This window comes from Periophthalmus magnuspinnatus, chromosome 18 (assembly GCF_009829125.3).
Source record: "Periophthalmus magnuspinnatus isolate fPerMag1 chromosome 18, fPerMag1.2.pri, whole genome shotgun sequence".
NCBI classification, from domain to species: Eukaryota; Metazoa; Chordata; class Actinopteri; order Gobiiformes; family Gobiidae; genus Periophthalmus; species Periophthalmus magnuspinnatus.
Genome location: NC_047143.1, coordinates 19,475,434 through 19,497,399, shown reverse-complemented (window position 1 = coordinate 19,497,399; position 21,966 = coordinate 19,475,434). Strand labels below are relative to the sequence as shown.

The following is a 21,966-nucleotide window of genomic DNA, read 5'->3' as shown; positions in this document are numbered from 1 at the left end:
CTAAACACCATTAACATTTTACAATAGTGTTTTTAAAATAAATTTGAAACAATTTGTTAAATAAAAGTTTTTATTTTCCCTTTCTCCAACAGCAGACTTGTCCTAGCTGGTATGGTGCTTTGTCCCTGAAAAAAAGACTCTTATACACACAAAAATCTATATTATAGATTTGCAATGGCTTTTTTCAATGCCATGTTATAGGGAAAGAAGTAACTTGGCAACTGTACTGTTTATTTAGCTTAATGAGTCCTTACTAATGTTGAATTACAGGGAGTAGAAATATACAGTAAAATTAATGAATTTTAACTACACCAATACTGATTGGTGTTGCAAATAATTTAAATAACCATTTTTTTTAATTATTTTAACTAAATAAATGTAATATTTCATAAATTTGAGCAGCAACGTTCAACAGACATGCTCTTCCCATTAGCTATTGGTTTACATGGCTTGTCAACAATCAATTACCATGAAAAAAATGTCACCTATTGCCTAAATTAAATAAGAAGGGACAATTGGTTATGTTTAAAGTTAACTCTAAAACTTTGACACAATATTAAGGGATATTAAATATTTGTAACCATCAAAATAATATGTTTCATAACTTGCATTCACAATCTATAATATGAGGTCATAATTGTCATAATAAAGGGAAATTTTTGAAAGAAAGTTCATAAATGTATCATTTTGGGCCAGGAACTGGCTTCACAAATTTGCCATATTAATCATTACTATTCTCTACTTCTTGAAGCTTAAATGTGAATTTTAATTTTTTTTTTTATTTATTTATACTGATAGAGGACTTTGTGCCAGTTTTTGTTTCATGTGAATAGGTCCAGTAATTACAGAGATATCCATAAACCAGGTCAGCAAATCTGCAATCTGACAGTTAAAACAGCAAATTCCATAAAATTCTGACCTGCCCTCCAGCTCAATGTTATATGTAGTCTCTTTCACATGTATACAACCTATCTTCATTAAAATCTTGTCAAATGTAGCCTTTTAATTTTCAATAAGCTTGAAAACTGCTTGTGCTTAGTCCAGTTGTCAATTTTACATATTTTTTTCATTCCTAACAAAAAGTAACTGTCTCTCAATATGGAAGCACCTCATGAGAAATTAAGTACAAAACACACATGGGAAAAATGTGATCACAAAATAACAGCGTCCATTGAAATTATTTAACACAATTGATTTACCGAATTTTCCATTCAAATTCTGTTTTTTTCACCCTCAAATTTAAAACTCCACATTGTCATTTAATATAAAATACTCATTCAATCCATATTTTCAATTTACAAAGTTTATAACTTTTTCCAAGTCTTTTTCAGCACCAAAATCCACTGATCCTTGTCAAAAAATCTCTTATTTTTTAGTTTTCCTGTATGGATGGCAGATTTTCCAAGTTCAGATAATATTAGGGTAAAACTTGACGATGGCTTAGTTAGTCCTTTGATGATAATTCATTTGATCTGTTCATTTGTAGTTATTATAGTCTTGTTATTGTCCAGTGTTAAGGTCCATTGCATTGTGGGCATTTCTATGTAACAGTAGTGGAGTTCTGTCCTCGGATCGCACACCAGGCCATGAACACGTCCCTTGAAAGGAGGAAAACCAAGCATTAAATTTAGGAAGTAGACACTTAAAAAGACATGCTATTTAGTAAGCTATGTGTAGATCATGATTTAATATATATTTTAAACCGTGAACTGTCAATCTAAAATAGCTTAATAACAGAGTAACAGTTGACTTCCTGTTCAAATAGTGGCACTGACAGGCCTCATTTTAAGAAGTTTTATTTTTAAAAATTGGCTATGGAACGATTTATTTATTTTAAATCATTGGAACTAAGTACCGAGCAGTGGCCAGAGACAGGGGGTAGGTGAAAACAAGAATTTTTTGAGCAATCAAGTCTTAAATACTGGAAAAAACAAGGTTACTTAAACATGCATGAATCAATTTAAATACAACTCTGAGTAAGAAAGATTTAGCAAGCCATTAACCATTTAAGTGGCTGTAGACAGTGTCTTGCCCCAGTACCAATAGACTGTAAAAGCAGCTGTCAGAGTCAAAACAAGACCATTCTGTGTAGAGATCAACCGATATGCGTTCATCGGCATACTGACTGTTTAAAATACTGCCGATATTTTTGAGCCAATATATAGGGCCGATTTAGATGATTTTCCCAAAATGATGTAATTTAAATTTACTACAAACTGACCTACACCTTTTTTTTTACCACAAACCTTTAAGAGAGCAGTGTATCACATTTAGTGCAGTTACCTCTTTGTTAAAGACTTAAAATAAAGCTTTGTGTGTATGTTGTAGGCAGCAAATCAGCCTGTGCTGGAGATTTAAGGCCGACACCAATATACATACACTAAAAAAGTCCAAATAATGGCCCTATATATATATATATACCAGCCGATATTTTGGTCCATCTCTAGTTGCTTGCATGTGTAATTATTTCTGAGCACCAAGTAATGCCGGTGTGCTGTTAGCATGCTAGTTGTTGTTACAATTACCATGATGACAAAACTTCTCACTGGTGTCTAAAAGTTGTAAAAAGTGCTTATAAAAATACACTTGGAATACAGGTAAATGTGATGACTTTTTAAAACGTTTTAAAATGAACTAGTTCTGTTCATGTTTATAAGACAGCAAAAATTGAGTACGGTGCCTTAAAAGCAAATAAAGTTTAATTATAAAATACTGCATCTCTCTTTTAAAACATAAATCCCAAGTCTTATTGCAAAATTTGCCAAAAAAATTGCAATTAAATATTTTCCATGGTCGCTGAGCCTGGTTGTGAACATACCTGCAGTGCGTAGCCACACACTCGTTGCTGCAGTATTCTCGATCCCAGTCTTTACTCTCCACGGCTTTGTTTGTGCAGCCGGCACGCACACAAATACTTGGGCTGACAGAAGGGGGGGCTGTGGGACCAGGAGCCACGTTCACCTCCACCTCCATCTAAAAAGATACGTTTCAAAAATATCCATCATTATTGTTCAATTTTACGAGTCATTTCTGCTTGATTATAGGGCTGCAAGATTCAAAATAGGAAACAGAGATTTGACAATTGACAGTTTAGAAAATAGCTGCATTTTTTTTTACCTAAAAACCTAAATAATAAACAACCACCTAAAAAGAACTCCATAGGGTCTTATTCTGTGTAAAAACAGCTAACCCTCTACAAGCATGTTCTGAAATGTCCCTGTGTGTGTCAGATGCCATACTTGTGTCTCCATGGGGTCTTGTTCTGTGTAGTAGCTCAACACTGAGACAAACAGGAGAGAGACTACCTACCAGAAAAATTACACAGTGCACCTTTAAACTGAAGCTAACGTGCAAATTTTGAGAAGGGTCGGGCTACAGCAAATGGAGAGTACAATGTTAAGTGGACATCTTATTTTGTTTAATACTTAATTATCAACCTCAAACCCGATCCCTTACCATAATCAGCTTAACCATGTAGCTATAAAGAACTTTCTGTTTTTTAAAAAGTTATTTCATTTTTTACATTGAATGTGATGTAGTGGAGCTCCACTCTGGAGCCAATGGTGACAAATCTCCACACACAGCGTCAATCTTGTAAGTTGTTCTTACCCCTTCTTCTGCCTCTGCTCCATCTTCAGTCTTCGTTACCACGGCGGTGCTCCCTCCCACCTCCAGCATCACAGGCTCCTCTCTCTTCACCACAGCAACCACATCCTGTCTCCCGGATGACTGCGGTGGCACCACTTTGATCTGAAGCGGTGGTGGAGCTTTGGCGGCTGCACCAGTCGACCCTGCGCCACGTGGTTTGGCCTGCAGAGGGGGCGGAGTCTGAGCGTGGACCATCTGCTGTAGCCGTGGAGGGGGCGGGGCACTGAGGGGAGGGGGCTGGCGAGTTGAAGGGGCTGGCGTAGCTGTGACCGACACACCACCAGACGGCAGTGGCGTGGATTTGATGATGATTTTGGTGACTGGACAGAGGGAGGTAGTGCTCAGTTACATTTAAGTACATTTACCTGACATTTTGAATAAAATTGTACTTCTCCAAGTAATTTACAAACCCCATACTTTTACTCCTACTTCGGTTATATCAGAATCCGAATTACTTTTATTCATTCAAAAATGGAAATTATTTTCGTGACATGCAGCCACCAGCAGAAGACAGTTATCAAAAAGAAAACTAAAATGATATAATAGTATCAAAGTAAATATATTGTACAGTTTGGTTACTTTGCCCACTCTGATTAAGTGTACAAGTGAAAAATGGTTTTGGCACTTCAGATTATAAATGGGTCTTTACGTGTAGAGTAGTAGGTTTTCAATTGCTTGTCTCAATAGAGATGTTATTGCTTCTATTGCTTTACATAAGAATACCATTACTTTACAATAATATTACTCTTGTACAGATTAAGACTGCAAGATTAACTGCAATTAATCAAATTCAAATCGCAATTTCAATGGACACAATTAGCAAATCACAAAGGCTACAATTGTTTAAGTACTAGAATTTCCTCCACAACAAGTCTTATTCTGCTGAAAAACTACTAACCCTGTAGTTAGCATAGTAGAAGAAGTTAGATCGGTACAAACATATTCTGAAATGTGCTTCTTGAAGTAAAAAAAGAGAACCTGAACAGAATCCTATTATTAAAACTTAAAATATCAAATCTAATTGTGTCCATGGAGATGTTAAAATTGTGCCTGTTGGTTCCTAGGTTTGTTCAGGACACTCATTTATTTTCAGACTAAACAACTTAAGGCCTACAGCCCTACTTTAAAACAGCATTACTCGTGTACAGATGTTGGGGTCCGTACCTGTGGGCGTGTCTTGTGGTGGGGGGGATGGCGGTGAATCAGGGGGCAGCGGCGTGGGCTTGATTGCACCAGTTCGTGAGCGTGTGGTAACTTGGGGCAAGTCCACGATGATGTTGGAGGTGCAGATGTTGGTGATTGTGTTCTCCTCTGGGTTGTAGTGTTGGGAGCGGGTGGTGCGAGTGGCCGTGGCGACAGGGGGCGTGGTGACAGGTGCCGCTGCAACAGGCACAGGAGGGGGCGGAGACGGAGATGTGTCCATGACCTCGATCGGCGTTGTATTCAGCTGATTGGCCCTGTACTCTGCTAAAGCTTTGAGATACTCCTTTTTGGCAATTTCATTCTTCCTTTTGTAAACCTGGAAACAGACAATAGCACATAGGTAATAGGCAATATGTCAACATAAAAAAATATTTTTAAATTGTTGATTTAAAGAACATTTTACTAAAAATCTTGCCTAGTTTTTTTCCATATTTTTTTATTTAGGTAAAATGCATAATTTTACTTCCTAGTGTGAAATATGTAGAGGTAATTCCATAACTGTTAGCAAACAAAAATTGTCCAAATGACAAAATAGTTATGATGTGACCAACAAAAATATATTATAAGCTTGATTTTGTTAAATGAATGTTTCCACTGTACTGATGATATGAGAGCCCTTTTTAGAACATTTCCACAAACCACCTCTCAACTGACATACAAGTATGATAAATACCCACCAAATCAAGTCATGATAAGAAAAAACATGCAAACAACTTTATTCCCCTATGATAACTAGCAAAATAAAAATAAAACAAAATACATAATCTCTGTTCTGTGTTCACCTGTTTCTGCTCCTCTCCCAGACTGTCCCACATTGAGGCCACAATCTTGGACACTTCTCCAAACGTCGCATTGGGGTTCTGTCCTTTAATAGCTGCCTGAGTGTCTCTGAAGAATAGGGCGTACGCAGACACAGGCTTCTGTGGCTCGTTGGGGTCTTTCTTTTTGCCTTTGCCCTTTTTGCCCCCTCCAGCTTTTCGTGCAGGTGCAGGAGAAACCGTGGAGGTGTAGCCGGAGTCTGGAGCTTCGGACAAGGATGAGTCCAAGGAGATGACCCCATGAGAGACTGAGAGGGAGACCGGAGACTCCACCAAAACGCTCTATGGTAAAAGGGTACAATGTTATCATGTAAAAAAAAAAACAGAAATAAATACACAGGCGCTGTTTTCACACTGCCACCAGTTAGGTAAAAAGAGCATTCACTCTGAGAGCCATGCACGTGGGCTGGTGTGAACCCAACAGTCACGTTTTGAACGGCAGTAAACGGGTGCTCTGAGAGCACTTGAAATGGGAGGTCTCAGAGTGCGGGGTGCAGTGTGAATGCGGCAGACCTCAGGCAGAACTACACAGTTTGCGGTGACAGTTAAAGAGCTTGGAATTGGGCAAAAGAGCTTGGATCACGAATATTTGTATGAAACGGCACTGCAGAACTGTTGTTTGGCACATTCATCTGACAAGCCCATTTGGATCAATTTAATATCAGCAACAGTCTCCTCCTGCTTCTGTGCACAGGTGAGTCTGGGTCTGTGTGTTGTTCAAAAAGCTTGTTCTCCTCCGCCAGCTGGTGAAATAAAAGACCACCACATATAGGGGAAGCTAGCATATGAGCACATTTTCAATTTTCACGGGGCTGTCTGCTTAAAGCATGTTGTCATAGAAATAACTTCGGTGATCAGCTGATACTGCTTACATGGCTCATGGTAAAGTGTTTGGGGTGACTGATGTGCGGTGCATGTGAACAAAACCAACCCAAAACAGAGGTAAACAGAAGTAAACCTAGTGTGCACTGGGGTTGCTCCATAGAGTGTGCCAACATGTGAAAACAACCTTAAAAGTGCACTATGCACCTTTTATTTATTTAGCACTCATATAAACAGGCTTGGCAAACTTTTTTGGTGGATGGTGTGTCACCTGCTTTTTTTCCATGGGGATGCATTCAATTTATCTCCATGAAAACAAGCATGTGAAGTCACCACGAAAAGTTATAGGTCAGATTTGTGAAGAGGGGATCCCACTCACAAAAACAATGCCCGTTTTTAAAAGCATTTTTAGCAATATAAGCACTGAAATTCAATAAATATAGATAGACAGACAGATGTTGAAGTTGAAAGATTCTGTATCTGATTCAAAACATGACAAAGAACTAATTCATCTTAAACTGTTTGCAGCCATCCACAGTTATTCCTGTTTGCTTGTTATTCATTAAGAGCATCCTGATCACTGCAATTTTACAAGCGCTTTTCAGGAGGGAAGTTTTACCATCACTGCTAACAACAACTTGCATGCTCACGGAGCTCCGACTATTTCCTGCTTCATGAACAATAAAAATGCTTTATAATTAGACGAGGACAGCACATAGTGGACATATTTTGACCCAAAGAGCTGCTTTTCTGTACTGGGTCAAGACAAATTTTACTTTACTAAATTGAAAAACATTTCTGTTCACTTTTTGGTTATACTTCAAGCAAGATATATTTAAAAAAAGCTTTGCTCACCCTGAAATCGTCCATGTCGTCATCGTGCAGGGAGCTGGTGGGTGACGCTGTGGCGGAGAGCGGGTGTTCCTCTGTCGCCCTTGGCAGCATGGGGCCACTCCCCAACCCCAGTCCCAGGTGCGTGCTCAGTTCTGATTGGTCGATGGTGGTCAGCTGACTGGATCCGAGCAGCCCCACGTCAATGGTGACTGGAGATGAGTTGTCAAACTGTGAGGCCATGGAGTGACCCAGGTCCTGGAAGAACAGGCAAAAAGAACGTAAACAAGATTGGAATAATATTAATAAAGGTATATTTACTGCTGCTAACATAAAACAATAGTATTAGGGCAAAAAATGTATCACATTTAAATAAATAAATACATAAATAAAACAAATATCAGTAAATATATTCTTTGTAATATGAACAAATTTTTGAGTTTTTTCTTAAGCCTCCTTCCAAGGAAAAGACTTGTGTGTCAGAGTCTGAATAATCCTGATAATTAAATCACAGGTCAAAACACTGAACTTTTCTGGTGGAGGGTCTGCCATCTGCGTGTCTCCATCAAGATGTTTTAGCCTTGGTCAAGAGTGCTGGGTTTCAGATGACATCACAACATTCTACAAGTCAGTTATATTTAATACAGGGCCAGATAAAAATTATGTTGTAATGCATGTTAAAATGCATTGTTGCAATACAGTAAGTTCTAGGGTCTAGAAAGCATTTGATATGTGGAGAGGCAAGTAGGCTCAAAGTACAAAAAAACATGTTTGGAGCATAAAAACACCTGTAATTTAATAAATACAATGATGTGGACATTCCAGTCAAAGCAATAACCTCCATGGAGATAAGTGGCTGGCAGACCCTCATCAAAAAATTACATAGTGCACCTGATCATTATTCAAGAATATATTCTGATATTGGCTGAGGCAATAATCAAATTGGTTGAAATGAATTATATAGCAAATAACAGAGCGAAATGTATTGAAATAAAGCAAAAACGTTATAATCTAACTAAACTCACCAAGTCAAAACATATTTCATATAAACACATTTATTGAAACATAAAACGTATTAAACACTTTTTTTCCCCTCATCAAATTTGGCTGTTGTTCCGATTTGTTCCTTACTAGGGCAACAAGATTAATTGCAATTTGAATAAATGTAATTAGCAAATCACAAAGGCTGCTATCTCTAAAGTACCATAACTTCCTCCATTATTCGGCATAAAAAAAAATAAAAAAAGCATTGTAGTTTAGATCTGTACAGACGTGGACTGAAATGTGATTCTTGTATTAGTTTGACAGTTCTATCAGTTTGATTGTATTTGTAAGTTTTGGTCTAATTTTTATCTTGTTCAGTGTCCTTGGGTATTTTGAAAGGCGCTTATAAATTAAATGCATTATTATTATTATTAGTCATGCTTGTCTGTCCTTACCATGCCAAGAGAAGGCCCCAGCAAAGCGCTCCCTGCCGCCTGGTTCATGACGGCTAAGTTCAGGTGTTCGAGGCCCTGGGAGGAACCGTAGGTGGAGGCAAACGAAGGATCTTCTCCCTCCACCACCGCGTTCTCCGGAACCACCACACTGTCAGGAGCCCCTGGGTCACTCAAGCCCCCAAAATGAGACACTACATCAGACATGGACAGCGCCGAGTCGGGGTCCAGAGAGATGGGTGGGATTTCAAACTCCTCATCGCCCAAGCTCGGAGTGTGGAACGTCTATTGAGGAAGAAAGCACAGGAATAAAAATGACAGCTGTTAATGCATGTTAAAGTACCAGTGCCTGATTTTAAACCACAAGTCGGGAGCATGTTTTACTTTGAACTTTTAGTCCAGTCCACTTTCTGCCACTGTTTCCTTATAGTTATAGTCCTGCTCTTTGCTTTTTTGGAAAGTCTGGCTGTGTCAAGCAGTAGGTTTCCCATGATTCTTAGCAACAATGTGCTGATTGGATGAAGAAGGTGACCCTGTCAGTATTTTCTGTATTCATTATTAACTAAGAAAATGCTATGTAAAATGAATACTTTACATCATGCATTGTATGATTAAAAAAGACTGTAAAATGTAAAGAGCATTAATCTTGAGAGAATAAATTAAAATCAGGTACAGGCCCTTTAAAAAGGTGCACTATCTGATTTCGGGTGGAGAATCCGCCACCTGTTTGGAGATGTTTTGCCTAGAATGTTCCACAGAATAGCATGTAGATGTTTTTTTTTACAATCCCTCAGGTATTAAAGTTGTAGAACCATAGAGACAATCAGATGATGCCACCAAACCAAGTTACAAGTCAGAACTGTGGTGAGGTGACCCCGTCACAGTAAGAATGCATTTAATGACCTCAAGAAGATACATCTAGATCCATTGTGTGGACCACTCCAGGCAAAGCAAGAACATTTAACATCTCTGTGAAGACAAGCAAGTAGCGAACTCCCCTCTAGAAAAGTAATGTAATGCACCTTTCAATATTTATAATTAAAACACAATACAGTTTTTTATGTTTTGGTAAGAGAAGACATATATTTTTTGGGAACCTTTGGGAATAATCTGTGACACAAGTAGTCCATTATTTGACATTTTGTTCATAATACAAAATACTGAGTAAAATAAAGGATGATGAGGAAAAACAGTAATAGCAAGGTTAAAAGCCAATAAAGGTAAATTTAGCATAATATGTCTCTTAAAGGAATGGCCTAAGCTTGAATTGAGAAGTTTATTATTATAGACAGCAGCACATCTCAGATTAGTTGTATTAGTTTGATAGTTGAAAGAGTAAAAGATGTAGAAATGTTTCATACTCCACCAGAGGATCCAGCGAGGCCGAAGAGGTCTATGGTTTTAGTGGTGCACTAAAACCAAGATGTGAGTTCAGTCAGTACAAGCACAATTTAAGTTAATATCACACAATAAGAAATAGGTTTAAACTATGCATATGCTGGGACTTTGGCACATGCTCTATGGGTCTACCCTTTGTTTTTTTGTAATATGAAGAAAAGTAGAGCCTGACCTACTGATATGGGTGTTTTAGCCGATATGGCCAATATTCCACATGAACTTGTTATACCTCGTTATAAAGACCCTCTAGATTACAGCCATTTAATCCTATTTACAGACTAACAAATGTCCTAATACGTGGCGCCGCATCAATATTTATCTGCTTTAGTTTGTGTGTCTGTGATGCCACTCTGCACCTGAATGCAACAGAGTCATCCTGGTTACAACGATGTGCTCTGCTTTCCTACCCACTGGTAGAAGAGAGAAGAGCTGGTTTTGAACTAGCTCTAAAATAAAAGTCAATTTTAGGGCAGATCACAAGAGAAACAAAATAAGGCTTATTTTTATCAGTGTGGAAAAGAGAGAGGGTTGTCACCATAGACACTGCTGCTGTCAAAGGGTGGATTAAAATAAAAGTTATTTCTGAAGACTTGAGATCTGAGAGGTAGCCTGTCTGAGCGGCGACTGTTGCAAATGGGTCGGTCCGTCTTTTGACGCTTTTCTTACGCTCACATTAGTTAGTGTTCAGCTACTGACATGCTATGTAAACATACCTCCCCAGTCTCACATAGCCCTACTATAATTACTGACTGCATACATGTTACTGGACTAGCTGTAAAACGCCAGTCAACTGAAAAGAAAGTTATGCAAAAAATACCATTAGGCCCATTTTAAAATGACTATAAAGAGGTAGAATAACAGTAAATGTAGCCCAAATAAACCCAATTTAAAATCTAATAGAGCCATCTAAGTTTTTTCAGTTGAAGATTTACAGAGAATTGTTACGTCACTAAATACATTCTTTGTGACTAATGTAAACTTCAGAATTTAAAAGGTGGATATTATTGGTCCTGAGGAAAGATAGACAAAATGTACTACAGAGGTCAAAATACTGTAGCAGTTTAGATTACACAGCAAGAGAACACAGAATACAGGAAAAGGTGAAATAGAGGGAGACAGTACATTTATAGGCTAGAGAAATAAGCCACTATAACAAACCCATGTTATTGACAACTAGCTTCATTTATAGCCTAGATTTTTCTCAACAAAATTTCAAACAAATTTAGTTGACTGAATCAATTACATTCTGTTATTGGAATAAAAGGCCAATTCTAATAAGAGAATGGACCTTCTACAGGGACAAAGCTTGGATCTTGTCTCTTCCTTTGTGTTATTTTTATTTTTATTATATTATTTATTGGAAAAAAAATGAAAGTGTGCTTAAACCTGCAACTTTTCTTTTAGAGGGTCCGCCAGCTGTATGTCTTCTTGGAGACATATTATTATGGCATTAAACTTGTCCATGTTGCATTTATTTAACTACAGATGTTTTGTTGCTTAAAAACTTGGACTTCAGGTGATATCGGACTTGTCTCCGAGGAGATATTTAAGCTTAATGCCACATTGTGGAACATCACAGGCAAAACAATAACATTTCCATGGAGACAAGCAGGTGGCGGCCCCTCCACCAGAATATTACACCTTTAACGCCTTAAACATGAGTTCTCCCATCCATAGTTAGACTGCACATTTAATTGTATGTCATTTAGTTTTCATCAGCCAAAATATCAAATTAACAAAAACTATGTTGAAAGATATTGAAATTAACATTTTTACGAAACTTAAGAGTATAGATGTTTGAAAAGTAAGTGCCTCAATTTTTGTTTAATGGCTAAAGCATTTCTGCAGTTTTCAAACAGAAGCGGTGGAAAGTGTTTTAGCTGTACCTCTGAAGTGGACAAGAAGGGGTGTCCTGAGCCAGAAATGGTCAGGTAGTTGTCACTTCCCCCGGGAAACTGAAAAACAAAAAGAAATCAGGTCAGTAGTTGGAAATATTGTGTACTTAGGCAAGGCACTTTACTCATTTTACCTATGTATGAATGTGAGTGAGTGTTGGTGGTAGTCAGAGAGGCTGATGGCACCAATTGGGAGCCTCACTTTCATCCAACTGAGGGCAGCTGTGGTAGCTTGCCACCACAGTGTGGAGTGAATGAATAATACACAGAATGTACAGTCCGGATTGACTAATATAGTATTATTTTAATCAATACATTTAAAGAAACGCTGCGTAATTTTTCATAGGTGGCACACCACCAGCATGATTCAATAGGAATCGAAAGATAAAAACAACACTTTGGAACTTTCCCCATGGAGATAGATGGTTTTATGCCATACTGTGGATTATTCTAGCCAAAGGAATAAAATTTCCATGGCAACAAGCAGGAGAAGGCTCTCCTCCAAGAAACTAAGAGCCAGGTTTGTGGAGATGCAAGCCTGCTCACTGTAAGTAGACATTTTTTTCAATTAAAGAAAAATGTAAAAAAAAAAAAAAAAAAAAAAAGTGAAAAACATTATTTAATTTGAGTCTTTTTTGGCTAAAATGTTACACAGTGGTGCTTTAATAACCTTGAACTGTGTCATTCGCTATCCCTGGCATAAGCAGGTGATTTGTCAATACAATCTGCACTTAGCACTAAAGTATATTTTCCTTGTTTTTAAGCTGTAATCAGAACACCACAATGCTCACACAAAGGGTTAAAACAATATTCAAGCAAGGCAATCAATCTCGTTATTAGAATGTCAAATACAGTTAAATCAGAATATGATATTAAGCAATATCATTAAACCAGTATTTTTGAGTTGTAATGAATGCACAGAACGTTGTTGACAAACAAATTTGGATCACATAGTAAATATTTCTGGGATTGACAGTTTAGCTAGAGGCGATGGTGCGTTCAGGTAGGCCATACAACAATACATCCAAAAATAAAATAAAGCTAATTCGCCCCATTCATTCACACACTCGTAAGTCACCTTGTTGTCCGTGTCAAAACCATTAAACGAATGAGGATCCAAGAACTCAGCATCGTTTTGAACCGTTCCGTCGGTGAGATCCGAGTAAAAATTTAAATCCATGCTTATGATTCATAAAATATCACAAAATATGGCTAAGGACTGCAGTCTAGAGCGTAAAACAACACTGGATAGCGAGGCGATTTGGCAGATGCAATCAAAAGACAGAAACGACATGTGGAGGCGAGCAAGCTATCCAAAAATATCTACAATGCGCTTGGATCCGCGGGTGACAAGACGCGAGCTAAATGGGTAGCGTTGATGTCATGCCGTACGCTAAATGTTTCGTTAACATTTCCAGAATTTAGGGTCTCTAGGGTTGGGAAAATCGTGCTATTCCTGCTGCAGTTTAGCTTCGGGTCCGCTTTGACGCAAGGCTGCAGCCCCGAAGCGAAGCCTGTCTGTCTGTCGCAGCTAAACAGCGTCATCCGACCAAACAGAGAGCGACACGAACGCATTCAACAGCGAATTAAGGCATTGTCCTCCGTGAAATCTACGAGGACTTAACAGAAAGGTAAATCCCGGTCCCGGTTTGTCTCGGATCGGTTCAACCGACTCAACTGAACCGGGGACACGGGTAAAATGCCCTGCGTAAAGCGTGAGTTCAAACCAAAAGGGAATGTAAACAAACACGTCTTCAAAATAAAAGACGAGTTTAGAAAAGAGACATGGCCAGAATATAGTTTTAGCAATAAAACCTGTTGACCTTTTTAAGAGCACAGAACATTCAAGTCGAAACCCTATAACATACAATACCACCAAACTCAATGATAGCCATGAACAATGATAGCCATGTACATGTGTCATCAGCCTCTAGTAATCATGAGCAATACTGTAACATAATGTGAGTCATCACCTTTATAATACACTGAAGTCACTTTGCCTGCTATGTATTTTATCCTGTTTATATGTTGCACTGTACAAAATCACGGTCATAGCTGCTCATTGTATATTACAGTATAACACACTGTAGTCACTGCTGTTCTTGTCCATATGCTGTATTGTACATAGCACAGACATAGCCACTTATTGTGCAAAGATTTCTAGTTAGAGATTTCTAGTAGTGTTCTGTTAGATTTTACATCTATTGTCAAGTCATTATAGTTATTTATCTTAATTTTTGATGGCATGTTCTTATGCTGTTCTTGTAATTTCCCCATTGAGGGACAAATAAAGGTTTATCTCATCTTATCTTGCATAAAATGAAATGATACAATTCAAAAATGGATTGCCACCATACCGCCACAGTCTTAATAAAAACTTAAGGGAGGACTGCATTACTGTAAGAAAAATGACAGAAAATTAGAACGGTGACGTTGTTATAGCACATACTTGTGGTGTGTATTTAAAATGTTTTGTCTTTATCCCGATAAGAGGATAACCAATGGAAATAAATGTATTACATACAAGTTGATCATACACAAAATGTTGTGGAAAAAATATGGTTTCTGTAACAGAAGGCGGATTCTTTTATTTCCTACATTATTATTCACGTATTCTTTATTTATATTATTTTAAACGACTTTAAAGCTCTGTAATACTTTTACAACAGCCCCACTCAATAAATATACAACTCAGTAAGTGAGGAAAATATTTGTTTGCTCAGTTAGATCTATGTAATGTATATTTATTTCACACAAAAAAATGTATAAAGCTCGATCATGTATTTTACTTTGAAAACAGATGATTGTTCCTTTTCCTTTTCTTCTACCCCCACAAAAGTAAAAAAAAAAAATAAAAAAATTAATAATAGTAATAATAATAATAATAATAATAATGAACAAAAACACCCAATTGATTTATTGCTATACGAGCCTCCACTAAAAGACACCCGTACAAGACAACTACAAAAGCTTTTTTTCAGTAATTAAATTCATCACTAAACGCTTCTGTTGGCCTTTTGGCTTTCATTCCTTTTTTGTTCAGTTCCTTTACATTTCGCTAAGGTAAATAAGTTAATCAAGTACTACATTAAAATAACCACATTGACAGATTGCTTTAAAAAAAAAAAAAAAAATTCAAATTAACTTGTCAAATAGCGAAGTATGCCTACTTTGGTTTTGATTAATCTCTACATTTTGCGCGTTTATGTTGTAGTGAACCCAATAAAAAACGAATTATGTGACGAATCATTTGATTAAACTTGTATATTAATTATCAAAGTAATGAGATATTGAAAAGAAAAGTAGTAAATAGGTCATGTCGTTAATCCGCTCGTCACAGGCCATTGTTGATGTGAGATCGTGTGTTTTAAATCACTATTTGAGCACGTAAAAACCTTCGTGATAATTCTGATTTGTGGCGTGGTTGTTACTAACTATTCTTACCTCCATGTTCACCGCCAAATCTGATTAAATTTGTGTTTTTATTCCACTTTTTGAACTGAACTTCGTCCAGAAATGATTTCCTCAAAACATCAGAACATGGCACCGACTTCCTGAACGTATGAGGGGAAGTCGCGTCATCACGTACGTTAACGGAACGCTATCAAAATACTAAGTAGGGAAAATAAATATAAATATATATATATATATATATATATATATATATATATATAAAAATAAATAATCAGTTTGTGTTTCTTATTGTAGCATGGACACCATTTTGAGGTCTTCTATTCATTCATCTTTTAAATTGTTAATTCTTATTGTAACTGTCACTCTGAAACCCATAGACAGGTAAAGGGAGAAAAATAAAACAATCAAATGCAGAGTCTTTCAAAATCACTTTATTACTCCCACATTTTTCAAGCAAGTTTTTGTGATCCTTTTTTATAATAATGCAATTTTAAAAAAAGATTCAACTTGGGATCGGTTTCCAAGCTATATGTACAAGCAAGACAAAAATATGAATATCTCCCTGCACAGTAAAACATGAGGTAAAAAACAATAATAAACTATTCCAGTGGAAACAGATTTGAAAAGCTTCGTACTTTAGCAACGTTTAGCTTGTAAGCGTGGACAGGAGTACACTCTCACAACAGGACAAATTGAACAAAAGCGTGCAGCCACTAATACCACAGAAAGAGGATGAACTGCCATGTTGTTTTGAAATAGAAAAAACCCCCAAAAACATTTAAAACATGGAAATCACATCCCCTCAGATATATTTAGTTTACGATTTGGCCATGCAGAAATCAAGAATCTTCTCCATTCATGGCCCAAAATACACTACCTGGCAAAATATATTTTATGTCACCACCAGGATTTAAAAGTGTACTGTGCAACTTTTCTAGTGGAGTGTATGCTACTTGCTTGTGTCCATGGAGGTGTTATTGCTTTGCCTGAAATATTCCACAATAAGCCATTAAAAGTATTTATCTTGCATATTTGCATTATTTATGCTTTTTTTTTGGTATTGGTTTTATTACTCAAAATACTGTGAAAAACATGCAATAATTAATATACACATTTCTGAAAGACTGCAAACATGTTATTATTGTCACCAGGCCAAGTTAAAGATCAGATCTGCGGAAAGGCAAGTCTGTTCACAGCAAGAATGCATGCATCACATGTAATTGAAGAAATGCAAGATACATGAGGTCAGTGCCATACTGTGCAACATTCAAGACAAAGCAATAACATCTCCATGGACACAAGCAGGTGGGTGACCCTCTACTAGAAAAGTTAAATAATGCACCCTTAAATGCAGGTGTCTTTTTGTTGCTTGGCCAGTGTATAAAACTAATACTGTATCAGCTGCATTCAAACCGTTCACATGCAGTCCATAAGGGCCCAGTTTATGGCACAATACATTACATCTCCTTTTGCTGTTCAGTTATGTATAAAGCTCACATTGTTTGGTGGGACAATGATACTTTAAACTGATGTTCCAGTGATTTGAATGAACTCGTAAAATTTATGCTTGTTAAAAAGCATAAATTGAGGCGGGAAAATCAGTTAGAACATCATTTCCCTTGCTTAATTTAATAAGTAAATAAATTAAAACTAAGTAGGAGGACTTAGAGGCAAATAAAAATCTGCCCATTATACTACAGTCAACATTAGGCTTAATCATGAACAAAAGCAAGTACCGGTAGATTGTTTGGTATGATGGCTGACTGGCTACCACTCTTGCCTCAGAAAGTACGTGGTTCAACTCCCTGGCCTGTCTATATGGAGTTGCATGTTCTCCTTCTGTCTGGGTGGGTTTACTCCGACCACTCCGGTTTCCCCTCAACCAAAAACATGGGCAAAAGGTAAAATCCTTTAAGTCACAAATGCTTTGAGCTATAATTTGCAAAACTCAAAATGCATACAACAATGATTGTTTTAAATTAATATTTTTAAATAGTGTGCTCTTTAAAAAATATATATATACAGTTTAAAAAAACAAAAAAAAAATATTGTGCAATTCAATTTGCAGTGACTAGAGGTCCATTTCTATTATGTCCTTCAATTCAAATTACAGTCTAGGTAAACTAAATCTTTGATCACACCAAAACCAACAAAAAAACAAAACGTGTCCTTGTGACTTTTCCAGTTTTAGTCTTAAAGTGCATAAGACAGGTTTGACTACTCATTTTAAACATCATAATATTGAAAATTTTACAAAGAAAAATTGTCTGGTTTTCTTGAGTTTTAAAATTTTGGTGAGATTTAGAATTTCACTTCCTGGTTGGACATGGGCAGTAAATATAACATATGCACACATAATTCCATTCCAACTGGTACCAACCGTAATGCTCACAAGGGCCAAAACCTTACACAATAGTTAAATGAGTGACAACACTTATATATGTATATTTAGGTTTAATCTGCCAGAAAAATTAGTTCTTTGCTCTTTTCAACTATTTAGCACAGGTATTATTCCACCAAACCAAGGAATAATTAGAAAAACATGTTATATGCACTTTAATAATAAATATAGTTTGCTGCAATGACCTTCAAAATACATTCTGTACAAGCCCTGAGTCTGGACTGGCCGTTGTTTCTTTCATATGGCCCAAAAAATGACACCAAAAATATGGTCCCTTCTCAAGTCTTTCATATTGGAAATACTCAAACATGGACACATTAAAAACAGGTGCTTAATGATAAAATATGGAGTTTGCAGCCTCTTTTATTGTCCTTCTGAATGATATTTATGCGTGTTATTTCATTAGTCACCGTTTCAGATTCCAGTCTTCTCTCAAATGTTAATGCTACTGTATCCATCTTGCAACCCACTAATAATTTAACTTTCATCATACATTGTCACTTTTTTTGCACTATTTCCTTAAAAACTAAAATTAATTTGTGACTGGTGAAAAATGTATTGTATGCATATCAGTAAAAGGACACTAAAAGGGCTGCAACAGTGTTAAAAACTATAGACAGAGCAGAGAGGGCAAGATTTTTTCAGCCAATCACACAGTCTTTAGGTCCAGGCCTGCTCCCTATTTTATGAGTAAATAGTGATGACTTCACTTCCTCCGCCTCGAACCAACAAAACTCGCTCCAGTCCCTCCGTAAGAACCTCCAAAAACTCCATATCTGAGTTTAAAATTAAGGATTTTTTTAAGTTAAAGTTACACAACAGGGTAATGTAGTAAAGAACAAGTGAAATGGATAAAATAATTGTTATCGAATAATATAGGGAGATTTATTTCTAATCCTGTGCTCCATCTGACACCCTCCTCTGCTCATACCAACTAACTTCATGTACATGTCCAAACCTTAGCCTTAACATTTGCACATCATGTTAGCATTTTTTTTCTGTACCATATTCAGTTTTTCAAATACATCAATTGTGTTTTAACTGCGGCCTCATAAAGGATACAGTTCTCATCCCCCTCAGGGTTCTTGGGGGGTCCGGGCATGTTCAGCAGCACCAGCCGAGCATCGTGGGATTTATTAACGATGACCTCATTCAGTTTGACCGCAGTGTGCATCCGACGGACATTTGAGTGGTCCCTGAGAAATGTAAATTAACATTCAAATATATTAAAAGACAGACGTCTGTTTTTAATGGAAAATCTAATGTTTATGCGGTTGTATGTGTGCACTCACGGCCTGATACTGAGCATGTCCCTGAAGCCCTCTGGAGTGGAGCAGCCGGAGTGCACCGCTCTGAAATGGGACGTCTTCTCTTTGGTCCAGGTCATCTGCACCCGTCTGTGGTGCTCAGTGCTGCCTCCTGCTGACGCCGCCCGGTCCCGTTCATGTCCATCTGGCTCGTCGTCGTCATCTGATCCGATACTGGTCAAACGCAGCATAGAGTTTCTGTCCTTCACCAGCTGAGCCTGAGGAGGCAGAACCAGGAGCAGGGTCACAGAGAATGTTAAAGTCCTCTGTTTTGCTAAAAAAAACGTTACCTTTTGAACCTGTAACAAACAGTGGCAAACAGTATGTTACTTAAAGGCCATGTACTTGATTTTTTCATGTATTTGAGCAAAATATGTCTTGTTTACCTTGTATAAGCAGCAGCAATACAAGGTAAAAATATGTCTGATGTGTACTGTCTACATCTAATTAGGCAGCAGTTGATTTTCTGATAAGTGTTATTAGCTTTACCATCATGACAAAACTCTGCTCTGTTCTCTGAAAGTTGGAAAAAGCACTTAGCAAGACTATGAATAATAATTGCAGTGAATCATTAGGATGATCAGAATGCATAAGGTAGGTGAGGAATAATTTTGGACCACTGCAAACCGTTTAAAATTAACTAGTTCTGTTTTTCACGTTTTAAGGCTGTAAAAATCAGATACAGCTTTAAGTGAAAGTACAGATACAGGAGCAAAAAAACAAAAAAAAAACCTCAAGTAGACAGTACTTCAAGTAATACTTTTGAGTATAAAAGTAAAGGTATTTCACACAGATTTTGAGACTTATTTAAGAGTCAAATTAAGTGATCTGACTAATACATTTTCATGGTTATATTCATTTACTGTTGAAACCAGAAGTTTACATACACTATATAAAAGGACACATACGCTTTTTTCTCATGGTCTGACATGAAATCAGACTAAACTTTTCCTGTTTTAGATCAATTAGAATTACCAAAATTATTTCTATTTGCTAAATGCCAGAATAACAAGAGGAGGACTGTTTAGAGAATTTTTCATTACTTTCTCCACAGTCAGATGTTTACATACATTTCATTATTATTTGGTACCATTGCCTTTAAACTGTATGACTTTGGTCAAATGTGGATATCCTTCCACAAGCTTCTCATAATAGTTGACAGTAATTTGGGACCTGACAGAACTGGTGTACCTAAGTCACCTTGCTTGCACGTGCTTTTTCAGGTCTGCCCATAAATTTTAAGTAGGATTGCGAGCCACACCAAAACACTGACTTTGTTATCCTTAAGCCACTTTGTGACCAATTTAGCAGGATGCTTCGGGTCATTGCCCATTTGGAAGACCCATTTGTGCCCGAGCTTTAACTTTCTGACTGATGTCTTGAGATGTTGTTCAGTATTTCCACATAATGTTCTTTCCCCATGCCATCTATTTTGTGAAGTGCACCAGTCCCTCCTGTAGCAAAACAACCCCATAACATGATGCCACCCCTGAATTTCACAGTGGGGGTGGTGTTCTCAGGCTTGCAAGCTTCACCAAAATGTTGTCAATAAACCTATCAGAAGCTTTCAAAGACATGACATCATCATCTGGATTTTCCCAAATTGTTAAAAGGCATAGTGATCTTGTAAATGTATAACTGAAGAAAGTAATGAAAAAATGTCTTAAAAATCCTTCTCTCATTACTCAACATTTCTGTTCTCTAACTGCTTTACTGTGAGCAAACGGGTATATTCACATGACTGCTCTGTTGCTAAATGGCAGCAAAAACTGGTATCAATTTTTCACACAATAGACTGTAGACAATAGATTATTTCTAGGCACTGTGGTTAAAAAGAACAGTTTCCAGTGTTAATTTGATTTTTTTTTTTTTTTTTTTTTTTTATAAAATATGATTACAGAAATAGGTTGGAAAAATAACATAGTTAAGGTTCTGGTACCAAAAACAAGGGATTTTTTTTTAAGTACTAGAACCTTAAAATATTGAACAGTTTCAAGTTGTGAATGATACTTAATCTAATCAATCAATCACAAGCATTACACTGGGTTACAAAAAAACATTTTTGAAAGTTGTCTGTGTTTTTTCAACTGAATTAGGACCATTTTGCACCGCTGAATCCAAAAATGATATCCATTTTTCTCAGTCAGGTCAGGTTTTTATGCTAATTTGATTTTGAAAAATCCGATCTTCTGACTAAATTGATTACAATTTTGTGACATTATCAGTTGATTTTCTTTAATATTTCTCATCCAAAAAATGTTTTAGGAGATAAAAAATTGTTTTCTAACAGAATGTATTAATTAAATGTTACGTTATGTTAATTGATAAAGGTAAGTACATGTAAATTGGAATGTTACGTTATCATTGTGCAAAATTCAGGACATGAACTTCTGTTTCTATGAACCCCTTGAATGCTCAGCAGCAGGGATGTCTCTCTTCAGAGTCCAACATTAATCAGCCATCATGACTGTATCCCAGCGTCCCTGATACCTGGTCTCCATCTCTTTTATGTCCTGATGGAATCTCTCCACCTGCTCATCACTCAGTGATCCCAGATTCTCAGGAAACCTGAACATTTAGCTCCTTTTGGGAAAAAGGATGTGGAGCATCATCATTAAAACCACACTGGAGGAATCTTTGTCACTGATGTCAGGAACTTCTACAAAGACAGGTACTGGAATTTCATCACAGTGAGCTACAGGACGACGTGCCGATTCACGGTCAGGATACTTGAGGCTGCTTCGGTTCTTTCTGTTGATCCCAGTCACATCAATAGCCCAGAAGTAGCTATTG

At 37.0% G+C, this 21,966-nt stretch overlaps 2 protein-coding genes across 5 annotated transcripts in view; both read right to left on the bottom strand.

Moving 5' to 3' along the window:
- Positions 1-58: 58 nt before the first annotated feature.
- Positions 59-15,613, bottom strand: tox4b (TOX high mobility group box family member 4 b). 4 transcript variants are annotated; one of them, XM_033983950.2, is made up of 10 exons: positions 15,496-15,613; positions 12,043-12,111; positions 10,120-10,170; positions 8,762-9,043; positions 7,347-7,580; positions 5,634-5,951; positions 4,813-5,167; positions 3,610-3,968; positions 2,819-2,973; positions 59-1,598 (listed from the first exon to the last, which is right to left on the bottom strand). In XM_033983950.2, the coding sequence occupies exons 1-10, from the start codon at positions 15,499-15,501 to the stop codon at positions 1,541-1,543; spliced, it is 1,887 nt and encodes a 628-aa protein (XP_033839841.1). In that variant the 5' UTR covers positions 15,502-15,613; the 3' UTR covers positions 59-1,540. The 4 variants fall into 4 exon arrangements, with proteins under 4 accessions (XP_033839841.1, XP_033839840.1, XP_033839838.1 ...); XM_033983947.2 differs by lacking the exon at positions 15,496-15,613 and adding an exon at positions 13,130-13,742 and having other exon boundaries at positions 566-1,598; XM_033983949.2 differs by lacking the exons at positions 10,120-10,170; positions 15,496-15,613 and adding an exon at positions 13,130-13,728 and having other exon boundaries at positions 565-1,598.
- Positions 15,614-15,875: 262 nt separating this feature from the next.
- The window catches only part of LOC117386003 (solute carrier family 12 member 6-like), a 60,521-nt gene continuing 54,430 nt past the window's right edge, over positions 15,876-21,966 (bottom strand). Inside the window, exons 24-26 of the mRNA XM_033983310.2 lie at positions 19,159-19,391; positions 18,929-19,062; positions 15,876-18,642 (exon numbers count right to left, since the gene is read on the bottom strand). Of these exons, the coding sequence (XP_033839201.1) occupies positions 18,551-18,642; positions 18,929-19,062; positions 19,159-19,391 (459 nt within the window). The 3' untranslated portion in view covers positions 15,876-18,550. The remainder of the gene's footprint in view (positions 18,643-18,928; positions 19,063-19,158; positions 19,392-21,966) is intronic.